Source organism: Juglans microcarpa x Juglans regia, chromosome 2D (assembly GCF_004785595.1).
Source record: "Juglans microcarpa x Juglans regia isolate MS1-56 chromosome 2D, Jm3101_v1.0, whole genome shotgun sequence".
Taxonomy (NCBI): domain Eukaryota; kingdom Viridiplantae; phylum Streptophyta; class Magnoliopsida; order Fagales; family Juglandaceae; genus Juglans; species Juglans microcarpa x Juglans regia.
The window spans coordinates 10797560-10821380 of NC_054596.1; the positions used below are offsets into that span (position 1 = coordinate 10797560).

The 23821-nt window shown below is 37.0% G+C and overlaps 2 protein-coding genes across 4 annotated transcripts; both read left to right on the forward strand.

The window, feature by feature from the left end:
• Nucleotides 1-9151: 9151 nt before the first annotated feature.
• Nucleotides 9152-17221, forward strand: LOC121250040 (probable magnesium transporter NIPA6). Of its 2 annotated transcripts, none has more exons than XM_041148954.1 (9): nucleotides 9152-9781; nucleotides 9889-9945; nucleotides 10230-10320; nucleotides 10433-10593; nucleotides 10708-10835; nucleotides 10983-11120; nucleotides 14740-14832; nucleotides 14925-15042; nucleotides 16785-17221. In XM_041148954.1, exons 1-9 carry the CDS (start codon nucleotides 9661-9663, stop codon nucleotides 16877-16879), a joined length of 1002 nt encoding a protein of 333 aa, XP_041004888.1. In that variant the 5' UTR covers nucleotides 9152-9660; the 3' UTR covers nucleotides 16880-17221. The 2 variants fall into 2 exon arrangements, with proteins under 2 accessions (XP_041004888.1, XP_041004887.1); XM_041148953.1 differs by having other exon boundaries at nucleotides 9164-9781; nucleotides 16637-17221.
• Nucleotides 17222-19450: 2229 nt separating this feature from the next.
• Nucleotides 19451-23282, forward strand: LOC121250038 (ammonium transporter 3 member 1-like). 2 transcript variants are annotated; one of them, XM_041148952.1, is made up of 4 exons: nucleotides 19451-20220; nucleotides 20677-20962; nucleotides 21857-22394; nucleotides 23073-23282. In XM_041148952.1, exons 1-3 carry the CDS (start codon nucleotides 19525-19527, stop codon nucleotides 22378-22380), a joined length of 1506 nt encoding a protein of 501 aa, XP_041004886.1. In that variant the 5' UTR covers nucleotides 19451-19524; the 3' UTR covers nucleotides 22381-22394; nucleotides 23073-23282. The 2 variants fall into 2 exon arrangements, with proteins under 2 accessions (XP_041004886.1, XP_041004885.1); XM_041148951.1 differs by lacking the exon at nucleotides 23073-23282 and having other exon boundaries at nucleotides 19452-20220; nucleotides 21857-22465.
• Nucleotides 23283-23821: the final 539 nt, after the last annotated feature.

The following is a 23821-nucleotide window of genomic DNA, read 5'->3' on the forward strand; positions in this document are numbered from 1 at the left end:
CCAAACGAGCCCTTAAGGAGAGATCCTTTTTTCACTTTTTTTGGTTTTCCTTCTCCATTTTGTCATCTTCCATTTTTATCCGTTAGTGTTCATTAAGTTATTTTACTAGAATAATAAATATTCTTTCTAGTTTAATTCATTAAGTGCATAATGCAATCAAACAAGATAATAATTTTACAGATTTCATTGTATTTTGGAGACTCTTTATTTGCCTTAACCTAGTCAAACCAATTATAGTCCAAATTGGTTTGGCAAAACTTGTCTTAAAAGAAAAATACATTATCATGCACAATTTAAGCAAAATTTCAAATTTTGATTCCTTTCATTTTTCCATGGCAACACGGCACTATGACAATTTCTTTCTGTCGTGGATCGTGAATATTTGAATTTGAAGTTTATAAACATCTTAAAAATTCATCATTATAATTTTTTTAAATTCCAACGTAAAATATAATAAACAATTCAATTTTTTTAAATTTTAAAATAATAATAATATTAAAAAATAATATTATAATAATATTTTATCATCTCAACTCAACTCAATTCAACTCAATTCAGTTCAACATCAAAACGCAACCTAAATAGTTTTCAAAAAATATATAAATACATATATATATATATATCATCTAAATAAAACTAGAGAAACTTTAATTATTTGAATTCTTACGCATCGAGTATGGCAAATAATAGTTTACGGATCGAAGTGTTTGTATTGTCTGTCGTTTTCTTACGATTATATTGGAGCGGATGTGCCGTTCTCCTTGGATTAACCGATACCAATAACAGATGGACATATAAGCACTCTATACAGTAAGTTAATGAGCCGCATCACAGGAGATTTCTAGCAGAAAAAATTAAAAACCTGCGATTTCTTTGTCATGAGCCTCAACTTGTACTGTTTACATTTTGCTTATCTCTCAATTCACTCTTTACGAGTATTTTTAGGGTGTGTGTGGATGTTAAAGTGAGTTGAGTTGAGTTGAATTGTAATGATAAAATATTATTAGAATATTATTTTTTAATATTATTATTATTTTAAAATTTAAAAAAATTGAATTATTTATTATATTTTGTATTGGGATTTGAAAAAGTTATAATGATGAATTGAGGTGAGTTTGGTAACCAAACAAAACTAATGAATTCTTATCCTTTAAAATATATTATTAAAATTTATTTTTTTTATTTTATATACTGTTTTTATAATATATTATCTATTAATTTATCTATTTTTTCTTTATATCATTTAAATATTCTTTTTTTATTATTTTTAAATATTTTATTTCTACCAATAAATTTACAATATCTATATATTTTTTTATATTTACAATTTATTTTTATATATAATGTAAAATAATTCAATTCTATACACGTAAAATAAAAATATATAAACCAAATAAAAATTAAAAATATAATCAAATATGAAAAAATTCGTTTAAAAATAATTCTAAGATATTTTTAAAAAAAAATGAAATATAAGTGTTTTAAATGATGAACAATAAAAAAAATTTGCTTATATGATAAAAGTTAAAGTAAATAAAAGTAAGAAAGTAAATGAAATATCAACAATAAAAAATTTTTCACAAGATGAACAGTATCCACTACATATAATGGGATATTGTAGTTAAATATATTTTACAATTCATTTTACATAATCGGACGGAGCATCTTTTTAGAACAATTCTTCAAATTATTTACATTTTTTGTATAATACAAAAGTTTGGGAGTGCTCTAAGATTTCTTTCTTCATTCTCAGCTGCTACGATTTTTTCTTGCTACTACCGTCAACCATTTGTTGCTTTGAGACTATTTTGCCACCACTACCAGACCGTGATCGCCCTCTTCTGTCTATCTCCATCGTCTGGAAATGGTTTTTTTTTTAATTTTTTATTTACTAGTTTTATTTATTTATTTCAAAAATGCATCTTTGTAGGAGTTGTTTAAATATTGTTTCTACCTGGAAATTTTTACATAAAAAATGAAATATCAAAAGCATTGATGAAGGATAAGAAAGTATATATCATTCTTTACCTCCCCGCTCTAGGAATGGAACATAATGGAATTTGCAGAGACACAAAAGAACCTCCACGAAGCAGAAATAAAATAAAATAAAAAGATCTTGCCCATCAAATTCTATTATGTTCGTACAAGATTCAATCAACCCAACAAGAATCCCCTCTCATGAATTGTAGTCTACTCAACTTATGAGATGTGCCATTCTCACTTTCTAGAACAACTTTAGATTGTAAAATTTGAAGGCTACAACTTATAAATTGTAGTCTATCCAAATTCGTGACTGACTTCGGTTAAAATAATTGAAAAATGTGTGATTTCTCAGTCCCAAAATTCGTGATTTCTCAACTCAAATTTCATACAAATTATTTTCCAAAAGTGAGAAAAAAAGAAAATCAATGACTTACCATCATAATAGTCTGAACGGAGAGAGGTTACTGGTAGTCGATAGGATAGAAGAGCACGAGTAAAGGTAGAGAGATTCTCACTCCCTTTCGTTGTCTACGTTCCTGGCAATGGATGGGAGAGAAGAGCACGGGCGTGGGTTGGAATTGGTGGTAGCCTTCCGTCATGCTTGTTCTCGGCGGTGGATGGGAGAGAGGGAGGGTCTTGGTCTAGTAGTCACTGGTGGCCTTCCGTTTGGTTCTGGGCTGGTAGGCTCCAACAACATAATTATTATGTGTGCCGCGGTGTATTATTTTCTCCATTAGTGTGCTACGTGGCAACACAACATTAGCCGTTGTTATTTAGGCATTAGCAAAAAGAAAAATATTTATTGCAGCTTATTGTGTACTGCGTTTAGAAAAAAAAAGAATTTGCATGCTGAGTGTGCGGAAAGTGTTATGAGGTGGCTTGAATTCTGATTGAACAGTGCAAGTGTCGTACGTTCGCTCGAGCGGAGGTTCACTCAGCTCGAGCGAAGTCAAACAGAGAGCTTCGCTCAACATTCGCTCGACGTTCAGCTCGAGCGAATTCAGACAGAGAGCTTCGCTCGACATTCGCTCGACGTTCAGCTCGAGCGAATTCAGACAGAGAGCTTCGCTCGACATTCGCTCGACGTTCAGCTCGAGCGAATTCAGGCAGAGAGCTTCGCTCGACTCTCGCACAACTGTTGGCTTGAGCGAATTGCAGAATATCTACGTTCGCTCAACACTCGCTCGACGTTCGCTCGAGCCAATGTTCACAAAAGTGAATTCTCACTTTTCCTATAAATATCAAACGGCGCCCCCTCTCATAATTCACTTCTTCTGAATTCATTTGTTAGTTGTTTTTAGTGTTTTCTTGAGAGAGAAGTCTAGAGTGAGTTTGAGAGATAACTTCCTTGTGAAGTTTTGTTGTATTGATTTGTACTCCATCTCTGTTGATAGTGAAATCTTCGATACCGACCCCACCAGTGGACGTAGGCTCGTTTTGAGTCGAACCACTTAATTCTTGGTGTTCTTTCTGTGAGATTGTCATCTATTTCTTTCGTTTTTAGTTCCGCTACTATACTTCGTGTTAGTCCCAGCTACACTTATTCCCAACAAACTGGTATCAGAGCTTTGCTCAGGATCTGGAGGGATGGCTATGGCTAAGTTCGAAGTGGAGAAATTTGACGGTCAGAACAGTTTCAGTCTATGGCGCATCAAGATGAAGGCTTTACTGCGACAACAGGGCTTGTCAAAAGTATTAGAAGCATCAGTATCTGAAGATTCTCCGGCTCCTTCGAAAGAAGAAGAAGAAAAGGTACACAGTACTATTCTTTTGTCACTATCTGATGGAGTTTTAAGAGAGGTTGCTGATGAGGAAACAGCAATTGGTCTCTGGTCTGCACTTGAGAATCTGTACATGAAGAGATCTCTCACTAACCGGTTGTATTTGAAACAACGGTTATACACTCTAAAAATGAAGGAAGGTACTCTTATTTCTGAACACCTAGATGAGTTTAATAAACTCATTATGGATATGAGGAACATAGATATTAAGCTTGAAGAAGAAGATCAAGCGTTAATTATTTTATGTTCATTACCCACATCTTTTGAGAACTTTGTGAATTCCATGTTGTATGGTAGAAATACAATTTCCTTGGTAGATGTAAAGTCTGCTTTGAATTCTAAGGAGTTGAGGAATAAATTGAGTGTGAAGAACACTAATGAACAAGCTAGTGGTTTGTTTGTTAAGGGGTCCTCAAGCAGGGGTAGATCGAATGACAGGGGTTCAGAGAAGAATAAGGGGAAATCCAGGGGCAGTTCACAAACAACGTTCAGTAAGAAAAACGTCAAATGTCATTACTGCCATAAGTTTGGTCACTACAAGAACGAGTGTCCAAAATTGAAAAACAGGGAGGACGGCACTAGTTCATCTAATGCCGTTAGTGTTGCTGATGATAGGTCTAACGACCTAGATCTTGTTCTAGCAATAAGCGACTCCAATAGTCGCTTTAGTGACAAGTGGGTTTTGGACTCAGCTTGCACTTTCCATATGTGTCCCAAGAGGGACTGGTTCACTAACTATGAATCGGTCAACGGAGGTTCTATTTTGTTAGGGAATGATATGGGTTGTAAAATTGCTGGAATTGGTTCAGTTAGAATCAAGATGTTTGATGGAATTGTCCGGACTTTGTCTAATGTTCGACATATTCCAGATTTGAAAAAGAATCTTATTTCTTTGGGTACTCTTGATTCTCTGGACTATAAGTACATTGGTGAAGGTGGAGCTATCAGAGTCAGTAAGGGCTCTATGGTTGTGATGAAAGGAGATAAGACAAATGGTCTTTATTTCCTTCAGGGCTCTACCGTGACAGGTGCAGCTGCAGTGTCAGTTTCTGATGATCCAGATTCAGATGTCACTCGTTTGTGGCATATGCGGTTGGGTCATATGAGTGAAAAGGGAATGTCAATTCTGAGTAAGCAGGGTTTGTTATGTGATCAGAAGATAGGGAAACTGGATTTCTGTGAGCACTGCGTGTTTGGCAAACAGTGCAAAGTTCAGTTCTCTACAGGGGTTCACAGAACCAAAAGTTCTGTGGACTACATTCATTCTGATCTTTGGGGCCCATCTTCCGTCCCGTCAAAAGGTGGAGCTCAATATTTGCTTACGTTCATTGATGATTTCTCTCGGAAGGTTTGGGTCTACTTTTTGAAGCAGAAAAGTGATGTGTTTGTCAACTTCAAACAGTGGAAAGCTTTGATTGAAAATCAGACGGGCAAGAAAATCAAGCGACTTCGCACTGACAACGGTATGGAGTTCTGCGGAGGTGAGTTTGATGAATTTTGCAAAAATGAGGGTATTGCCAGACATCGTACAGTTAGACATACTCCACAGCAAAATGGGGTAGCTGAACGGATGAACAGGACCCTCTTGGAGAGAGCTCGCAGCATGCTTTCTAATGCAAGCTTGGCTAAGGATTTCTGGGCTGAAGCAATCAACACGGCCTGTTATTTGGTCAATCGCTCTCCAGCCACAGCGATTGGTTTGAAGACTCCGAATGAGGTATGGTCTGATACTCCTGCTGATTATTCAAATTTGAAAATTTTTGGTTGTCCTGCATATTTTCATGTTAATGATGGAAAACTTGAGCCAAGGGCAAAGAAGGGCATATTCATTGGGTATGCCAGTGGGGTGAAGGGATTTAGGTTGTGGTGTACTGATCCTAAATCACCCAAGTTTGTAATCAGTAGGGATGTCACTTTTGATGAAAAATCCATGCTTAGACCGAGGAAGGAGAATTCTGAGTCTACAGGACAAGAACAGGATGTTAGAAAGCAGGTGGAGTTTCAGGTGGAAGCATCACAAGGGCTGCCCAACGGTGCCCAAGATCATGCGATTGAAGATGAGCATGATTCTGATTCAAGTAGCGGCGCACAAGGTGAGCAAGACTACAGTATAGCGACTGGTAGACAGAGGAGGCAGATTAGACCACCTCAGAGATATGCTCATGCAGATATGGTTATGTATGCTCTTACTACGGCAGAGAATTTTGTTGGTCAGGAACCTTCCAGTTATTCAGAAGCTGTCAAGAGCGTAGAATCTGCACAGTGGTGCGCAGCTATGACTGAAGAGATTGAGTCTCTTCACAAAAACCAAACATGGGATTTGGTTCTGTTGCCAAAGAAGGTAAAGACTGTTGGCTGCAAATGGGTTTTCAAAAGAAAAGAGGGAATCCAGGGTGATACAGATGCAAGGTACAAGGCACGCTTAGTTGCTAAGGGCTTCAGTCAGAGAGAAGGCATTGACTTCACTGAAGTCTTCTCTCCAGTGGTGAAACACAGTTCGATCAGATTGCTACTAGCTTTAGTAGCATTGTATGACTTAGAGCTACAGCAACTTGATGTTAAAACAGCGTTCCTACATGGTGAACTTGAAGAGACCATTTACATGCATCAGCCAGAGGGATTCATTGTTGAAAACAAGGAAGATCATGTGTGCAGATTGAAGAAGTCTTTATATGGTTTGAAGCAGTCGCCAAGGCAATGGTATAAGCGGTTTGATTCCTTTATGATTGATCATGGTTATTTGAGAAGTAACTATGATAGTTGTGTTTATCATAAGGAATTATCTGATAAGTCTTTCATTTATTTGCTATTATATGTTGATGATATGCTTATTGCTGCTAGAAGCATATTTGACATAAGTTTGTTAAAAACCCAACTCAGAAATGAGTTTGAAATGAAAGACTTAGGTGCTGCAAAGAAGATTTTGGGAATGGAAATCTTCAGAGATAGGAAAGCTGGAAAGTTGTACTTGTCCCAGGGAAAGTATATTGAGAAAGTGCTTCAGAGATTTGGGATGTTTGATTCCAAACCAGTAAGTACACCACTTGCTACGCACTTTAAGCTTTCAGCTTGCCTATCTCCTCAGACAGATGAAGAGGAACAGTTCATGGCTAGTGTTCCTTATTCAAATGCAGTTGGCAGCATCATGTATGCAATGGTTTGCACCCGCCCAGACATTTCACAGGCAGTGAGCGTAGTTAGCAGGTATATGGCTAACCCAGGTAAGACTCATTGGCAGGCTGTGAAATGGATACTCAGGTATTTGAGGGGAACCCTGAACTTTGGGTTAATATTTGATAGAGATGTCGATCTCAGTCCCAAAGTTACTGGTTTTGTTGATTCAGATTATGCTGGAGACTTAGATAAAAGAAGATCATTGACAGGTTATGTTTTCACTCTGTGTGGGTCAGCTATTAGTTGGAAAGCAACACTGCAATCCACTGTTGCTTTATCAACTACCGAAGCAGAGTACATGGCAGCAGCAGAGGCTGTTAAGGAGGCCATTTGGTTGAAAGGCTTGGTCAATGACTTGGGTTTACAACAAGATAGGATCTCAGTATTCTGTGACAGTCAGAGTGCAATACATTTGACCAAAAATCAAATGTATCATGAAAGAATGAAGCACATTGATGTCAGGTACCATTTTCTCAGAGAGATTGTTATAAAGGGTGCTATACAGATTCTGAAGATTGCTACTACAGAGAATCCAGCAGATATGATGACTAAGCCAGTTGCAGTATACAAGTTCAAACTTTGTTTGGACTTGATTGGTGTTCGCATTTTGTTATTCCCGTAAGGGATTTGGTGGTGGTGGGATTGGTTTTGTGGTCGGAGGTTTTTTGGTGTTTTGGCAGAGTTCAAGCCAAGGTGGAGATTTGTTATGAGGTGGCTTGAATTCTGATTGAACAGTGCAAGTGTCGTACGTTCGCTCGAGCGGAGGTTCACTCAGCTCGAGCGAAGTCAAACAGAGAGCTTCGCTCAACATTCGCTCGACGTTCAGCTCGAGCGAATTCAGACAGAGAGCTTCGCTCGACATTCGCTCGACGTTCAGCTCGAGCGAATTCAGACAGAGAGCTTCGCTCGACATTCGCTCGACGTTCAGCTCGAGCGAATTCAGGCAGAGAGCTTCGCTCGACTCTCGCACAACTGTTGGCTTGAGCGAATTGCAGAATATCTACGTTCGCTCAACACTCGCTCGACGTTCGCTCGAGCCAATGTTCACAAAAGTGAATTCTCACTTTTCCTATAAATATCAAACGGCGCCCCCTCTCATAATTCACTTCTTCTGAATTCATTTGTTAGTTGTTTTTAGTGTTTTCTTGAGAGAGAAGTCTAGAGTGAGTTTGAGAGATAACTTCCTTGTGAAGTTTTGTTGTATTGATTTGTACTCCATCTCTGTTGATAGTGAAATCTTCGATACCGACCCCACCAGTGGACGTAGGCTCGTTTTGAGTCGAACCACTTAATTCTTGGTGTTCTTTCTGTGAGATTGTCATCTATTTCTTTCGTTTTTAGTTCCGCTACTATACTTCGTGTTAGTCCCAGCTACACTTATTCCCAACAGAAAGTGTGGTTAATGTATAGCCGCACTTTTAGCAAAAGGACTAGCGAGAAAATTCTCTTATATTTTTTATCAAATTGAAATATAGTTGGAATTCGATTGATCTAAAAATAAAACACCTACAAAAACCCATGTCAGTACCTTGCACATAGTGAATTATCAACAACTATTTTGCCATCTCTTGATAAGCAGTTCGGCCTTTACTATAGTAAAATGCTTACTTAATATAAGTTGATTCGAGAGATAAATTCAATTTTAATCTTATAAATTAGATCTTAAAATTTAAGTGATGTGAATTATACGTTCTATATATCAGCTTAAGAATAAAATAACTCTTAGTCAATATCCCTTTAGAAAATTAATGGAAGATTGATGAAAGTATCAAATTGTGAGTTTTTTTAGAAAATCTATTTATGAGCTTATTTTTTACACACACAACTAAAGCAATTTACCAGTGAACTAACTGTTTTTCAGCTAGAATTTAATGAGAAAATCATTTTTGCTTGTTTAAATTTCCTGGAATATAATGTCAATGTAATATTGTTTCAACAGTCATTATTCTTCTAATGCACATAATCTTCCAATGCACATATTCTCATAACCCAACATATTCTTCAGCGCCTCAAAGCATGTGATGCACCGAACCAATCCCCTTGCTCTTTCAAAAAATTATAGATCATGTGATGCACAAAACAAGATGAAAGAATGAAGAGAGGCAGGGGAAGATTGGACCAAAAATCGCCAGAATAAAATATAAAGGAAGCAACCACAAATTCACAATGCAAACAACCAAAAAAACCAGAGAAGATCATCAGAGAAGAGAGAGGGCACGCGGGGAAGGAAGAGGCGCAACAAAGAGAATGCAAAACTGTGTTCAAAATTTTCATTTAACTTCGGATCCCGCCCAAAGCTGTACTCATTCAAGTAAAATCAAAACGATTCGTTTCATTAAGACAGTCATGTCAGCTTCTCGGTGTACTTCGGTGCGCAAACGCGCAGTTTTCCAGTCCTCAGAAGATTGGCATTTGGTTGGAGTGGACGAATCGGGCTGCGGACAGTTGGCGTCAAGGCGACTGGCAGGTGACAAGTTTAACGTTCCCTCCACGACCGTCCTTTGGATCCGCAGTTTAGAGAGAGAGAGAGAGAGAGAGAGAGGACCCGAACAAAACCCAACCCTAGTACAGGGGGTCCAGTTGTGGAGACGGGGGTTTCCAAATCCACTCGCTTCCCTGCTTGCTTTGCTTGCTCACAGTGACTATTATGCATCCTTCTTCTTATCGATACAGCTGTTAATGCAAATAAGTGTATTATTTTGTATATATAAGGTTGATTTAGATGTACTCGAGTAATTTGAAAGGCTTTATTTTGGCCATGGTTTCCAGCGCCTTCATTGGATCGAGCTTCATCATCAAGAAGAAGGGTCTCCGCCGGGCCGGGGTAAACGGCCCTCGAGCTAGTAAGCTCTTACATTTTTCAGCTCACGCGCATTAAATCTGTAACTTTTTTTTTTACCCTGTATGCGCCCTAATCAGTCCGTCTCTTGTTTGGTTTTTGGCGTCTTAGGTGTCGGAGGGTATGGTTATCTTTTAGAGCCTCTATGGTGGATCGGGATGATTACAAGTAAGCTGCTCTTTTGCTTACGCTTCTGCATTGTACTAACTGTCTTTGGTTTCTCGATTAGCCAAATACTGGTAATTAAGTTAAATTTGGTAATTTATTTTGGGTTGTTCAATTGGGCTAAGATTGTACCATGCTCAATTGGATGATATTTTTGTTTCTTTGAGCTTATCATAATATAATTGGTGATTGAGGGCTCAGTAATATTTGAGTTCTTGGCTCTTTTCTCCTTTGCTCCTCCATTAGGCTTGGCTATTGTTGATATCATATTTTTGCTACGTTGACAGTGATTGTTGGGGAGATAGCGAATTTTGCAGCGTACATATATGCACCCGCTGTGCTGGTGACGCCCCTTGGTGCATTGAGTATTATAGTTAGGTACATTTGATTTCTAGTGATATGAAAATTTGATTAACATTTCTTCTTGGACGTTCGACTATTTATAGTGTTCCTGATGAAGTTGAACTATGTCTGTATGGAAATGATGTAGTGCTGTTTTGGCACATTTCTTGTTGAAGGAGAAACTCCAGAAAATGGGGATGTTGGGATGTCTTCTTTGTATAGTGGGATCTACAGTGATTGTACTCCATTCACCTGAAGAGGAATCTCTTAGTTCTGTAGAACAAATCTGGGAATTAGCCATCCAACCAGGTACGCTGCTAGATTTTTGTTAATCACTGAACGGTCATCTCATATTTTTATTGGAATGCTAGTTTCTCATCTCCAGCTTATCTTCTGATTAGTTTGATGCGCTCTTACACCCAGCATTTCTTTTGTATACGGCCGCTGCGGTAGCTATAACATTGGTACTGGTCCTGTACTGTGCTCCTCGCTGTGGCCAAACCAACATAATGGTTTATATAGGAATATGCTCCATAATTGGATCTTTGACAGTGAGTTATTTGTGGCTCGATTGTTCACTGCTCTCTTATAAGTTACTATTTTGTTGTTTGATGTTCATACCTTGTTCTCTAAGTATCATTTATACTTAAGTGATATTCAAGGTTTCCTATATGTAACCAAGTTTTTGGCTTTTGCAGGTCATGAGTATAAAAGCCATTGGTATTGCAATTGAGCTCACATTAGAGGGCACAAACCAGCTCAAATACTTTCAGACATGGATTTTTGCAATGGTTGCAATTACCTGTATCATTACCCAATTAAATTATCTAAACATGGTCAGTATAAGTGAGTTCTGCATCATTTCGTATCAAAATGCTGTATATGTGATTGAAAAACTTAAGTTTTTTTTTTTTTTGATAAGTAAACGGTACTATAAATAAGAATAGGCAAAGCCCAGGTACACAAGGTGGTATACTAGAGATAAAACCTATCTAGTTGCTAAAAAAGAAGAAAGAAAATCATGTACATTTAGGCCATTAAAATCTACGGCAATAGCCCAAAGAAGTAAGGTGCGAAAAAATAAAATTCTAAGATCCTCTAATGTCCGCTCCTTATCTTCAAATGTCGGCCCATTACGCTTCCGCCATATGCACCACATAATACAAATAGGAACCATCTTCTACACAGTTTTGATTTGTGGAGGACCATCCGGCATTACCCAGCTAGCCAATAACTCTACCACTATAGCAAGTATCACCCAATTTAACCCTATTCGAATGAACACATCGCTCCACAGTGCTCTAGCTGTCTCACAATGTAGCAAAAGATGATCCACTGTCTCGCCAGCTTTCTTGCACATACAACAACATTCTGTAATAATAACCCGGCGCTTCTGCAGATTATCAATGGTCAGGATCTTACCCAGAGCCGTTGTCCAAGTGAAAAATAGTGCTTTTGGAGGTGCCTTATTCCTCCACAATCCTCTCTAAGGAAAATGCGTGTTTGGAAGCATAGTAAGGGACTTATAAAAGGAGCGAACTGAAAAAACACCCTTACCTGCCGGATTCCACCACAACTTATCTTCTCGCAATCCAGACATCCTCGAAGAGTACACTCAACTGAAAAATGCCTCAAAACTGTTTAGTTCCCAATCTTGAGTTGCTTTGCTAATGGTGACATTCCAATGGAGTTGATCCCCTGAACGAACCATGAGATCCGCCATTGAAGCCTCTGGATCACATGCCACACAAAAAACGGAAGGGAAGACGTCCGCTAGAGCTTCCTCCCCACACCAAATATCCCTCCAAAATTTTATACGAGTGCCCTCCCCCACCAAAAATTTAGTATGTCGAGAAAGCATCCCCCAACCATGTCGTATGTGCTTCCAAACCCCCACCCCATAGGACCCATTCCCCTCTCTAGTACACCAATCCCTCCCCCCCCCCCCCCCCCCCCCCCCCATCTTACCATGTTTGCAATCAACCACTAATTTTCATAGAGCTTCTGGTTCTGAATTGTATCTCCAAAGCCATTTTTCAAGCGATGCCCGATTAAAAGTTCTCAAATTCTTTATCCCCAACCCACCTAAAGGAATTGGTCTGCACACCTTATCCAAACTGACTAGGTGAAATTTGAATTCATCTCCCATCCCACTCCATAAGAAATCCCGATAAAATTTTTCGATACGCGGCACCACACTAGTTGGAATTGGGAATAAAGATAGAAAGTAAGTTGGTAAGTTAGAGAGAGTACTCTTGATAAGAGTCACCCGGCCTCATTTCGACAAATATATTCTCTTCCACTCATCCAATCTTCGTTCTATTTTCTCAATAACTGTGTTCCAAATAGATAAAGCCCGTGAAGCAGCCCCCAATGGTAACCCCAAATATGTCATAGGGAGAGAAGCGACCTTACACCCAAGAGTGTTAGCCAATTGCCGAGAAATGCTGCCGTTCCCAACAGGCACTAACTCTGATTTATCAAAATTAATTCTCAAACCTGACGCTTCGAAACAAAAAAGAAGTGCCTTCAGTGCCCTGAGTTGGTCTTGCTTTGCACCACAGAAAATTAAAGTGTCATCTGCGAATAATAAGTGAGAGACCGAGATAAGGCTCCTCTGTGGATCACCCACTGAAAATCCAGCCATAAAATCATTACTAACCACAGCCGATAACATCCTACTCAAAGCCTCGATGACAATAACGAAAAGCAGGGGGGACAAAGGGTCACCTTGTCTTAAGCCTCGAGAGCTATTGAAAAAAACCCTCTGGGTTACCATTGATCAAGACTGAAAATCTTGTTGTAGAAATGCACCATCCGATCCACATACACCATCTCTCCCCAAAGCCACATCTCCTCAGTAAGTACAAGAGGAATTTCCAGTTTACATGATTATATGCTTTTTTCATATCTAGTTTACAAATAAAGGCCTTGTTTGTTTTCAAGAAACTTCTCAACTCATCTCGTTTCATCTCATCTAATCATTACAACTTTTCCAAATTCCCATACAAAATAAAATAAACAATTCAATCTTTTCAAATCTCAAAACAAAAATAATATTAAAAAAATATATTCTAACAATATTTTATTCAACTTTTTAACTTTAATCTCATTTCATCTGCGAAAACAAACGAGACCTTAGACAATTTGTGCCTGTGTTTTAATTTGAACTTCTCATTTCTTATATTGATTATATGGAACGCTGAATTCTCTAGCTGTCTCCTGTCAGACATGGTTCTAGGCCATTTCGAAGATATGGTTTGGATCTTTGTTTACTTGGCAAGAGCATCCAAGTATCGGTATAACTATGAGCTTCTTGATATGGCCTTGAAGGATGCATCTTCAGGATTATATCCAACTTGGTGGTGAAAGAAGATTGTAAAAATTGGATGTCTTGGTTTATCACTGTGCATGCTAAGAGGGCTTGGATGTGTACAAATAGAGAGATCTGACTTGATAAAGTTAGAAGCTTGCATTGCGGTTTGGGGTTTTAGTGATAGTTCTAAAGGAGCTTGATAAAGTTAGAAGCTTGCATTGCGGTTTGGGGTTTTAGTGATAGTTCTAAAGGAGCCGGTATTTTGGTGCTGAGATTCTTGTAGGCAAGAATTTTTTTGACTTGGGGGAATATAGGTTTTGGAGAGGAGGGGGTGTTGTTAAACCTCCTCAAAAGAGGGCTACTTGGGCCTTTTCATTTCATCTCTTTTCAACTTCTTAATTGGGCTCTGCCTTTTTCGCTCATCAATAAACTTATCATATTTATAAAGTTATAAAAAAAACTTCTTCTTAAGCTTTCAGAGATGATTTTTTTCAGCTTTATTTTTTTCTTACCAATTTAAAACTTTTTATCCCATTCCTCCCTCCTCTTTGAAAATAAAGGGTGCATGCATTATAATCAAAATAAATCAGTAGCAATGAAAGCATCGGTGAGTCTGACACGAAATTTGGTGACCAACATGGCAAGGTTACCCACTCAAGGGATTAACAATGTGAATTTAGTGGTCTATCGTTCCTTGTGGATTTATATTCTTAATGTATCAGTGCATATTTTATGAAAGAGATCACTCGTTTCTACAGCTTAATAGGTTTTTTCTTTTAATGGACAAATTTTTTTCCCACTGAAATGCTGCCAAGGGGTTGTCTGCTGACTTTTCTGGTTAAAGAGCTTTAGTGGACGTTCATTTCAGTATATAATAATAGGGCTCTGTGAGGATTCAACCTGGCTGTGAGGATGGCTGTATTAACATGTAAATAAAGTTTCTGGTTTAAAATTAAGGATACATGAAATGTTGCCTGAATTAGAGGGCAGATATACCCTTGAAGTTTATTTAAATATCTGCTTTTTGTTGTTGTTTACAATAATTTATTTTTCATATTTAAATTTTGTATGCTTCTGTGTGTGCGTTGCGATGTTGCATTCAATTTTACTAATGTCCAATGACTCTGGCATTGTTGCAGGCATTAGATACTTTCAACACAGCTGTTGTTTCTCCCATCTATTATGCCTTGTTCACATCTTTTACAATACTTGCCAGTGCAATAATGTTTAAGGTACCCTCATGCAGAAATGTTTAGAGAGAGAGAGAGAATACAAAATATTTCTTCTATTTCTTGAACATTCATCTTTTGTATACTATTTGCAGGACTATTCTGGTCAAAGTGCGAGCAGCATAGCATCGGAGCTTTGTGGCTTCATAACTGTGTTATCTGGGACAGCTATATTGCACAGTACACGAGAGCCAGATCCACCCATCATTACAGGTATGTCTCTTATTTGTATCAGGGAGCAAACCTTGCATGACCTTCAGAATTTTGTTTGGTCATGAAAAAATCCATTTGCAAACCTTGTTGAAATGGGTTAGGTTATTGTATGGACAAGCAAAACAGTGTGCATTCCGCTATTATCTGGAGTAGAAATTGTTGCTATTGAGAAGCTACCACCTCTTAGGAACTTCCAAATCTGTTTGTATGCCTCGCAGTTACAAGGATTGTACTCCAGTACCCTAGGTTCTAAGGCCTAACAATCTAAAATCACTGTATTAGTGGTGAGTTGGAATTATGATAGTAGATCTGTGACTTGCTAAGGAAACTTCTCAGCACTATTGTTTGCACCAAAGAGGACGTGTTGACCACAGATTGTACGATTATCAAAATTTATAAAGAGAGATTCTAGTTACAAACCAACAGTAGATTTCCATCAAGGAATGATCCAGAGGGATGGTTATAGCAACAGTGACTCATGACAATCTAGTATTTTTCATTCAAGTAACTGGCCTGTTTGCCAGTATTAGTTGTGCAGTTCAAATTATAAGATTTAGGATAGTGTCATATACTTCTTTCAGCCAATGTATTAAAACAAGACTCGACTGGTGTAAACTGCTGACCAGTCTTCCAGTGTTGGTTTGACAAGTCATTTTGCTGTAGATAAAAAACAGATCAGTACTGCTAAAAATGTTTGACGCTTGTGGTTTATTTGGTAAAGTTACTTCTAACAAAAAGTTCATCTGGTAAAATGTTGACTTACTCATTTTTTTATGATATTGAGTCCTTTTTTTTTTCCTTTGTGGGCTTGCTTATATGCAGCTCAAGAATTCATCTAAATTGAATCCACGACTTCATTCCTTCAACTCTATTTTGGAAGTGGGGGAGATGCTATTTCAAGGTTTATATCATGTCAAAGTCTCGTTTTTTCTTATCATCGGTGGTCTAAATTAACAAGTGTTTCTCGTTTTTACTTCTTTTTTTTCTTTTTCGGTTTATCAAACAAACACTTCACAGTACTTGAGTGAACCTTGGTGCTACCATTGATTCTAATACGGAGGGAGTCTATAGTAGAGCTTCTTTGCTTCTAGATTTAAATGAAGAAACCAGGCCAGTTGGGTTAGCAATTGTAGGCCTTTCATACAATATAATAAGAGAAGTGCTATGGCTACAAAAAAGATTTACAAAAGTAAATTCACAAAACAACGTGGCTTTACATGATCCATTAGATCTACTTTACAATTTAACTTACCATATCAAACCATGTTACTTTGTGAGTTTATTTTTGTGAAATCCATTTGTGCCTAAAGTATTCCTCATATAATAAGGCTTCAAATTTTGTGTGCTTATATGTTGCGAAAATAACAATGCTATTCGGGGTAAAAAACCCACAAGATCCTACAAGAAGAATGTGGTGGTTTCTTTCACACATCAAAAGCATCAGGATTGGAGCTCTAACTATGTAACACATATCTTAATAGGAAAGCTCTGAATTATGCTGTTTAGAAATTTCATCATATTACATTGTTAGAAAAACATTTTTAAACATTTTCCTGGCCGCAAATATTTGGTTCTTACGGTTCAAAACCTGCAGATTTGTATACACCAATATCTCCAAGAGTATCATGGTACATCCAAGGCAACAGGGAACTCTGGAAGCAGAAGGACGAAGATGGATCACCCCCCAGTTTTATCACAATTTTGCGGCACGACTATTTCAAGTAAATGAATATGCAATTCAGTATGGTACATCTCATCTCAATTGTTTGGTATGAAGGATCATCCTTTTATGACACTGCAATTCTTAAGCAAAAGTGATGGAAAGCCCTCCGGATAAAAATTTTGAATCAGGCGTTGGATCTCAGCCACGTAGATTGAGATTCCATATATGCTTGTGCAGGCCCAAAACTAAAAAATTACAGGCATTTTTGACGGACATTTCAAAATCCTTTTCACCTTTTTTAACATGTTGAGTCAAGTCTTTTTGAGTGCCATCTTGTGAAATAGTTCTGTAGCAATAGCCCCAACCTGTGATTTCTTCCTACATTCACTCTTTTCCCCCCTTTTGTTTTTGTTCTGTTCTGTTTTCTTCTTGTGGCCTTTTAGTTTCATTAATTTTTTTGTAGAATGAATTAATTCTTGTAAGTCGATCCATGTAATTATAGTTATTTAAATTGCACTTCAAAATTACAATTATTTTAATTTCCCCCAAAAAAACTTGTTTATTGTTTATTGCTATAGAATATTTATTTGATATTCAGTTTTATTTCTTTCTCCTTTTTTATTCTTCTTATATTTGTACTTTGGTAAGCTTCCATGTTGATTTCTAAGTATTGGTAAATGAATTCTTCTCTTGCTTTTGTATATTTTATGTACCAATGTGTTTAGGTTATAGGCCAACACATCACAGATTGTTATCCCTTAAGGCATTGGTTTGGAAAGATTTTAAGTTAGATATTACTCTGGTTTGACAAACAAGAATTTGGTAGGACAAAGGCTAATAATATCGAGTTTCTAAAAAAAAAAAAAAAATATAAAAATAGAGTTTCTCTTATAGCGTAAATGAAAAATAATATTATTTATTGTCACTGGTTCGTTTAGAGAGTGAGATGAGATGAAAATTTTGTAAATAGTAGTAAGATATTTTATGAATAATAGTGAGATAGTTTGAGTTGAGTATTTTTTGGGTTTCGGTAAAGGAGAGAGAAAAAGTTGAATAAAAAATATTATAAAGTTAAAATATTTTTAGAATATAGTTTTATAATATTATTTTTGTTTGGAGATTTGAAAAAATTGAATTATTTTTTAATTTTTAATTGAAAGTTTGGAAAAATTATAATAATTAGTTTGAAAATATTTGTATTTAAATTATTTTTGTGAAGAAGAAGGAATGAGATCTATTTTCAAACAACCGAATTTGATACTCATAATCCTTAAAAGTACATCTATTTATAGGAGTTTATCGAGTGAAAGCTAACATAACGTGGGATTATCTCGTTATGGCCCCCGGCCTGAAATTCTGGCCCAGTTTGTATTCGCAAGTCATCTCAACTCATTTCAACTCATCTTAACTCATCTCACTATTATTCATTATTATTCATCAACTTTAACTCACAAATCTTACTATTATTTACAACTCATTTCACTACTATTCACAATCCATCTCAACTCATCTTCAAATCCAAATAATACCTTATTAGTAAGGGACAATCCTAATATGGGATGGGTCATGAAACCAAATCTAAAAGAGAAATGGTAGATCCACCGATGATTTCTACCGACATTTTGTATTGAATATTTTTTTAATTATTACTTAATATTTAAAGAAGTGTTTTTAATGAGTTTGTGAATTTTTAGAAATGTTTAAATGGATTTAAAATATTTTTGAAAAAAAAAAGGTTTATACTGTTCGGTAGAAAAAAGGTGTAGAAGTCTCTGTCAATCTAAAAACCAAAAAAGATCCAAAAGCAGCGGGAAAAAGAGATCCCAATAGAGACATGAGAGGTTACATTGCATCATAAATCTTAACATTTGGCTACCATGCAATGCCCTTTTGTGGCGGACAATAGCCTCCTAATTCCATTCAAGTAAACGTATGCCATCAAGCAATTTTGTTTGTATGTAAAAAAAAGTGGACCAATTGAAAGAGATTTATACATGTGCTAAAGAGACGTAAACAACTACGCATGAATTAAAGAATTATCAGCGTTACTTTCTAAATTATATTAGAAGAAACTTCTTCCAACCCATTTTAAAAATTGACACGTGTCTTTTGAGCACATCCTTTTTTAATAAAAAAATGCGTGACAATTTTTTAAATTAGACTTTTAACATGCTTAATAGACACTTGTCATATTTACAAATGGGTCAGAGGAAACTTCATCCACCCAATTTAAATAAAAACTTTATCCTTAAAGAAATACCAGCTAGCTAGGTCTTTGAGGAATATCTAGGCTTAGAGATTGGTCCTATGTCTCTAGTCGATTGTAATTCAAACCTTCTTTTTTTTTTTTTTTTTTTTTTTTTTTTTTTTTTTGAATTTTGAGAATTATTTTCTTTCGCATATATAATTATTACCAAATACAACTCTTTTGTTCAAAAAATTTAATCGAATTATTAATTAAAAAAAAAAAAAAGACGCATGGTCTTCTCAAGAAGACATCATGTAAACGCAGTACAGTACTTGTCGTTTGATGATGAAGCTGAAGACAAATGAACACGTTCGAGAAATACCGTCTGTATAATCTTGGACTTCACCGGGTAGTACTTTCTCCCTCCATTGATTGCTAATGATCTGTGATGACCATTGATTTGAGAAATACTATTTAAGTTGATAATCACTCTACATAGAGATCAGTAGTCAACAATATCCTTTCTTTAATCTAATTTATATTATATTATAAGCCTCCACTTTCCAATTTTTTTTACTCCACAGTACGTACTAGTTAGCGGCCAGTTGGGTGCAAAGGAGCAAAGGTTGCTATGCTAGCTAGCCAGCCAGCCAGCCAAGCCATGGGCGCTGCTCCTCCACCGAACCCAGTTCCAGTGGCGTACCAGGCCGGCACCTCTCTGGCGGTGCCGCCCTGGTTGAATAAAGGAGACAACGGGTGGCAGATGATAGCGGCCACCCTCGTCGGTCTGCAAAGCGTTCCGGGGCTCGTCATACTCTACGGTAGTATTGTCAAGAAGAAATGGGCCGTGAATTCGGCGTTCATGGCTTTGTACGCTTTTGCTGCAGTAGTTATCTGCTGGGTAACGTGGGCTTACAAGATGTCCTTTGGACACAAGCTCCTTCCCTTCTGGGGAAAAGGCGGCCCGGCTCTGGGCCAGAAGTTCCTTCTCGAATGGACTACTCTACCCGAAACTACTCAGTATTTCGGTAATGGCGAGGTCGAGACGCCCATGGCTCGGCCATACTTCCCCATGGCCACGATGGTGTGGTTTCAGTGCGTGTTTGCAGCGATCACGATAGTAATATTAGCGGGGTCGCTGCTGGCAAGGATGAACATCAAGGCTTGGATGATGTTCGTGCCACTGTGGCTCACTTTCTCTTACACCGTTGGAGCCTTCAGCTTGTGGGGTGGTGGGTTCTTGTTTCATTGGGGTGTCATAGACTATTCCGGTGGTTATGTCATCCATCTTTCCTCGGGGATTGCTGGATTTACTGCTGCTTATTGGGTCCGTCAGTTCTTTCTCTACTACTCTTGGCAATACTTAGTACTCTTTATGATTTGTCTTTTGGGTTGAGTTAGTACTACTCCATAAGCTGGACTGGTTCTTCTGGGTAGAATATTTCCGAATCAAATTGAAGTTAAAAACTTTTTTATGATATGCGCAGTTCTCTATTTTCGTGGTTTTGGGAAAAAAATTTGTTGCATGATCAAGAGCATGCTCTGTGCAGTTCACTTGTTCAATAATCCCACTTACTTTGAGTTCGAACAATATTTCAGTGCATCTTTGTTTTGATACGATGAATATTACATGAGTTCTGCCGTTTGGGTTGTAACATTATCTCGCCATGTCGGGTTCTTTTGGCTTGTATATATAATTAATATATACATATATATATGTACTATAGTATTAAGTAGGGTGATGATCGAGTGGTGGCCGTTTAATGAGGGCGCATATATGCAGGTAGGACCAAGATCAAGAAAAGACAGAGAGAGATTTCCTCCAAACAACGTTTTGTTGATGTTGGCAGGAGCAGGACTTTTGTGGATGGGATGGGCGGGGTTCAATGGTGGAGATCCTTACGCAGCCAACATTGACTCCTCCATGGCAGTTCTCAACACCAACATAAGCGCCGCAACCAGCCTTTTAGTCTGGACGTGGCTCGATGTCATCTTCTTTAAAAAACCCTCAGTAATTGGAGCAGTTCAGGGCATGATCACCGGCCTCGTTTGCATCACGCCTGGTGCAGGTGATAACTCATGACTACCGCGTACCTCGCCCAGTTAATTATTCATGCTAAATATAATCTACTTAATTTAATTTAGTGTCACTTCTGGGTATACACTACTCATATGTATCTTTTCACATGGAAACTTCTTAGAAAGTTGACTTTTCTGAAATTAATACAATATATCTCAATATAAACCATATTCACAGACTACAGTCTTATACATTCATTTTGAAAAAGTAGATAAATCTAAAATTTACATAAAAAAAAAAAAATTATTTTTTTTTTCAAAACGAATGGACGAAATTAATTAATTTAGTTTTAGGAAATAGATGGCCCTAGCTAGACTCCTTCCAAGCTGACACAACACCGGCACGCTAACTATCTGTCGTGTAGTACTTCTCATGATTTTAGTAAGAAATCACCATCATTTGGTGCTAAATATTAAAATCATCGATGGCAGATCATCATGGTCAGCAAGTCAGCCAAAACTTAGGATGATTTCTTTTTTTCAAACCCAGTTCTCAGTACTTCAATAACATTAATGCTCTACTAAATCAGTGGTGGGAGAGGAAGTCAACCAAAATTTAGGATGATTTCTTCTTCTTTTTTTTTTTTTTTTAGCAAATCCTCCACGCAGCTAGCGTTTACTCTAGTACCCACCTAATCATGGTACATATCAATCAGCCAACAAGTCTCCATTTCTCTGTTCTTATGATAAACGTCATCTCAACAATATTGATCTAGTAGTAGTATCTAAGCTTTTCAAACGAAAGTGATGCTCAAATTAATCAGTTTAATTCACTTAGAATATGAAATAATATCACTAGGATCAATTATGTAGGTTAATTAATTACACCAAGGTATATAAGTATTACAACTTGGAGTGCTAATATACTTGCTCGTCCATCCCAGGTCTTGTTCAGGGATGGGCAGCTATAATCATGGGAGTTTTGTCGGGCAGTGTTCCATGGTTCACAATGATGATCATACACAAAAGGTCAAAACTTCTGCAGAAGGTTGACGACACGCTTGGCGTGTTCCATACCCACGCTGTGGCTGGTTTGCTGGGCGGAATGCTCACCGGGATCTTTGCAGAGCCCCAGTTGTGCAACCTCTTTCTGCCCATCGTAAGTTCTAGGGGAGGAGTCTATGGAGGAACTACCGGAGGAAAGCAGGTCCTCAAACAGATGGTGGGTGGTCTATTCATCATTGGATGGAACCTCGTGGTGACTACTGTTATCTGCATTGTGATAAATTTGGTGATTCCTCTGCGCATGTTGGAGGCAGAGCTGCTCATAGGGGACGATGCTGTTCATGGCGAGGAAGCATACGCTTTGTGGGGTGATGGAGAGAAGTATGATCCTTCAAGGCATGACATTTTCGATGATACTTCGCACATTAATCCCTCGAGTACCGGTGCTACCCAGGTGGTCTAGAGGAGCAAGGACGAGCACAGTAATTATATTCTTGACACCCAAATAATTGTGTAAATTGATTAAAGCTATGCGGTTTGAGCCTTCGTGGGCAGGCAGTTCCATGTCTTTAATTATATATATATATATATATATATATATATATATATGTGTGTGTGTGTGTGTGTATATGTATATGTGTCATTAGTTTTGAATGTTTGACAATAAGATTGAAAAAATAAATCCGTTATTTGTGAGAATAATGAATAGAATTTTTCTATAAATACTAGTTGAAAACATCACAAGTCATGTCTTAAAATAGTAATTGAGATTTTCATTTACTAATTATGGCGATTATTATAAATAATAATGATGAAACCTCTTTCTTATTTTCTTGTTCTATTAATTTGTAAGTGACAAATGAAGATTTTATTATCGGAAGAAGTAAAAATAAGAATAAATTTTAACAATCACACAATACACTAAGATTGAAGACAAGTTTGACTTTAATAAAGCCTACATCCACCAAAAAAGATTATAAAGAAATTCATTAAACAAAAGAATAAAATAACAAATTCAAGAGTCCCAATAAACCCAAATCTCACCAACAATATTATTTGAGATACAAAATAAAAGTATTATTTGGTGGTCATACTGATTTTCTATACCATTATAAACTAAAATGAATAAATTTATTTACTAATCTAATTTTTGACATACTCAATGTAACAGTGATGTAGAGCTTTCCATGTAACTTAAAAAAAAAAAATCATTTATATTTTGAATTTATTAAAATTATAATAGATTCCACGTGGAAGTTGTGTCTTAACACACCGATTTGTATGTAGCAAAACTCAACTAAAAGTTGTCAAATTTCTTGTATCTAATGTATCAACCAAAAGGCTCAAACTCTCTCTCTTATACAATTCAATGACTAATCCAAAACCCTTTATGAATGCAAAAGGTTTGCTTTACTACCTTTTCTCAATCTTGCACATCATGGCAAGAGAGAGAGAGAAAGAAAAAAAAAAAAACCCACAAGCCTAGTTAATAGGCTAGCTAGGCTGCTAAAGAACAAAAATTACACAAGCCTATATTCCACAATCCTAAGCAATACACTTACTTCTTCAGTTGAACTGAAAAACAATGCATTCATTTAATGCTTGCAAATTAGGCTTCCTTCTTGTAGAAAAAGAATCCAATTCAGTTTAGCAGTTTTAGCATATTCAAACCAGTATTTGTAACACCAAATCTGATCAAGTCTCGTATATAAAAATGGAATTAGAATTATAAATTTCCAAAATAATAGAGAAGAATATCTCAAATACATAGAACAATTGCGACACCCATCAAAGGGGTAGTAGTTCCCCAATCGAGAGCTACTGCTTTACCATATTCCAAATTCAATGACCCCTATTTAATAAAGAGAGGGAGTGACTTATTATGCCTTTTGGTTATTTTTAAG

Excerpts from the sequence above, each read along its gene's own strand:
- LOC121250040 (XM_041148953.1), top strand. The coding sequence starts at position 9,661 with ATGTACTCGAGTAATTTGAAAGGCTTTATTTTGGCCATGGTTTCCAGC. Across the intron at positions 9,782-9,888 it reads GGTAAACGGCCCTCGAGCTA|GTGTCGGAGGGTATGGTTAT; the intron begins GTAAGCTCTTAC and ends TTGGCGTCTTAG. Across the intron at positions 10,594-10,707 it reads GGAATTAGCCATCCAACCAG|CATTTCTTTTGTATACGGCC; the intron begins GTACGCTGCTAG and ends TCTTACACCCAG.
- LOC121250038 (XM_041148952.1), top strand. The coding sequence starts at position 19,525 with ATGCTAGCTAGCCAGCCAGCCAGCCAAGCCATGGGCGCTGCTCCTCCA. Across the intron at positions 20,221-20,676 it reads GATTTACTGCTGCTTATTGG|GTAGGACCAAGATCAAGAAA; the intron begins GTCCGTCAGTTC and ends GCATATATGCAG. Across the intron at positions 20,963-21,856 it reads TTGCATCACGCCTGGTGCAG|GTCTTGTTCAGGGATGGGCA; the intron begins GTGATAACTCAT and ends CGTCCATCCCAG.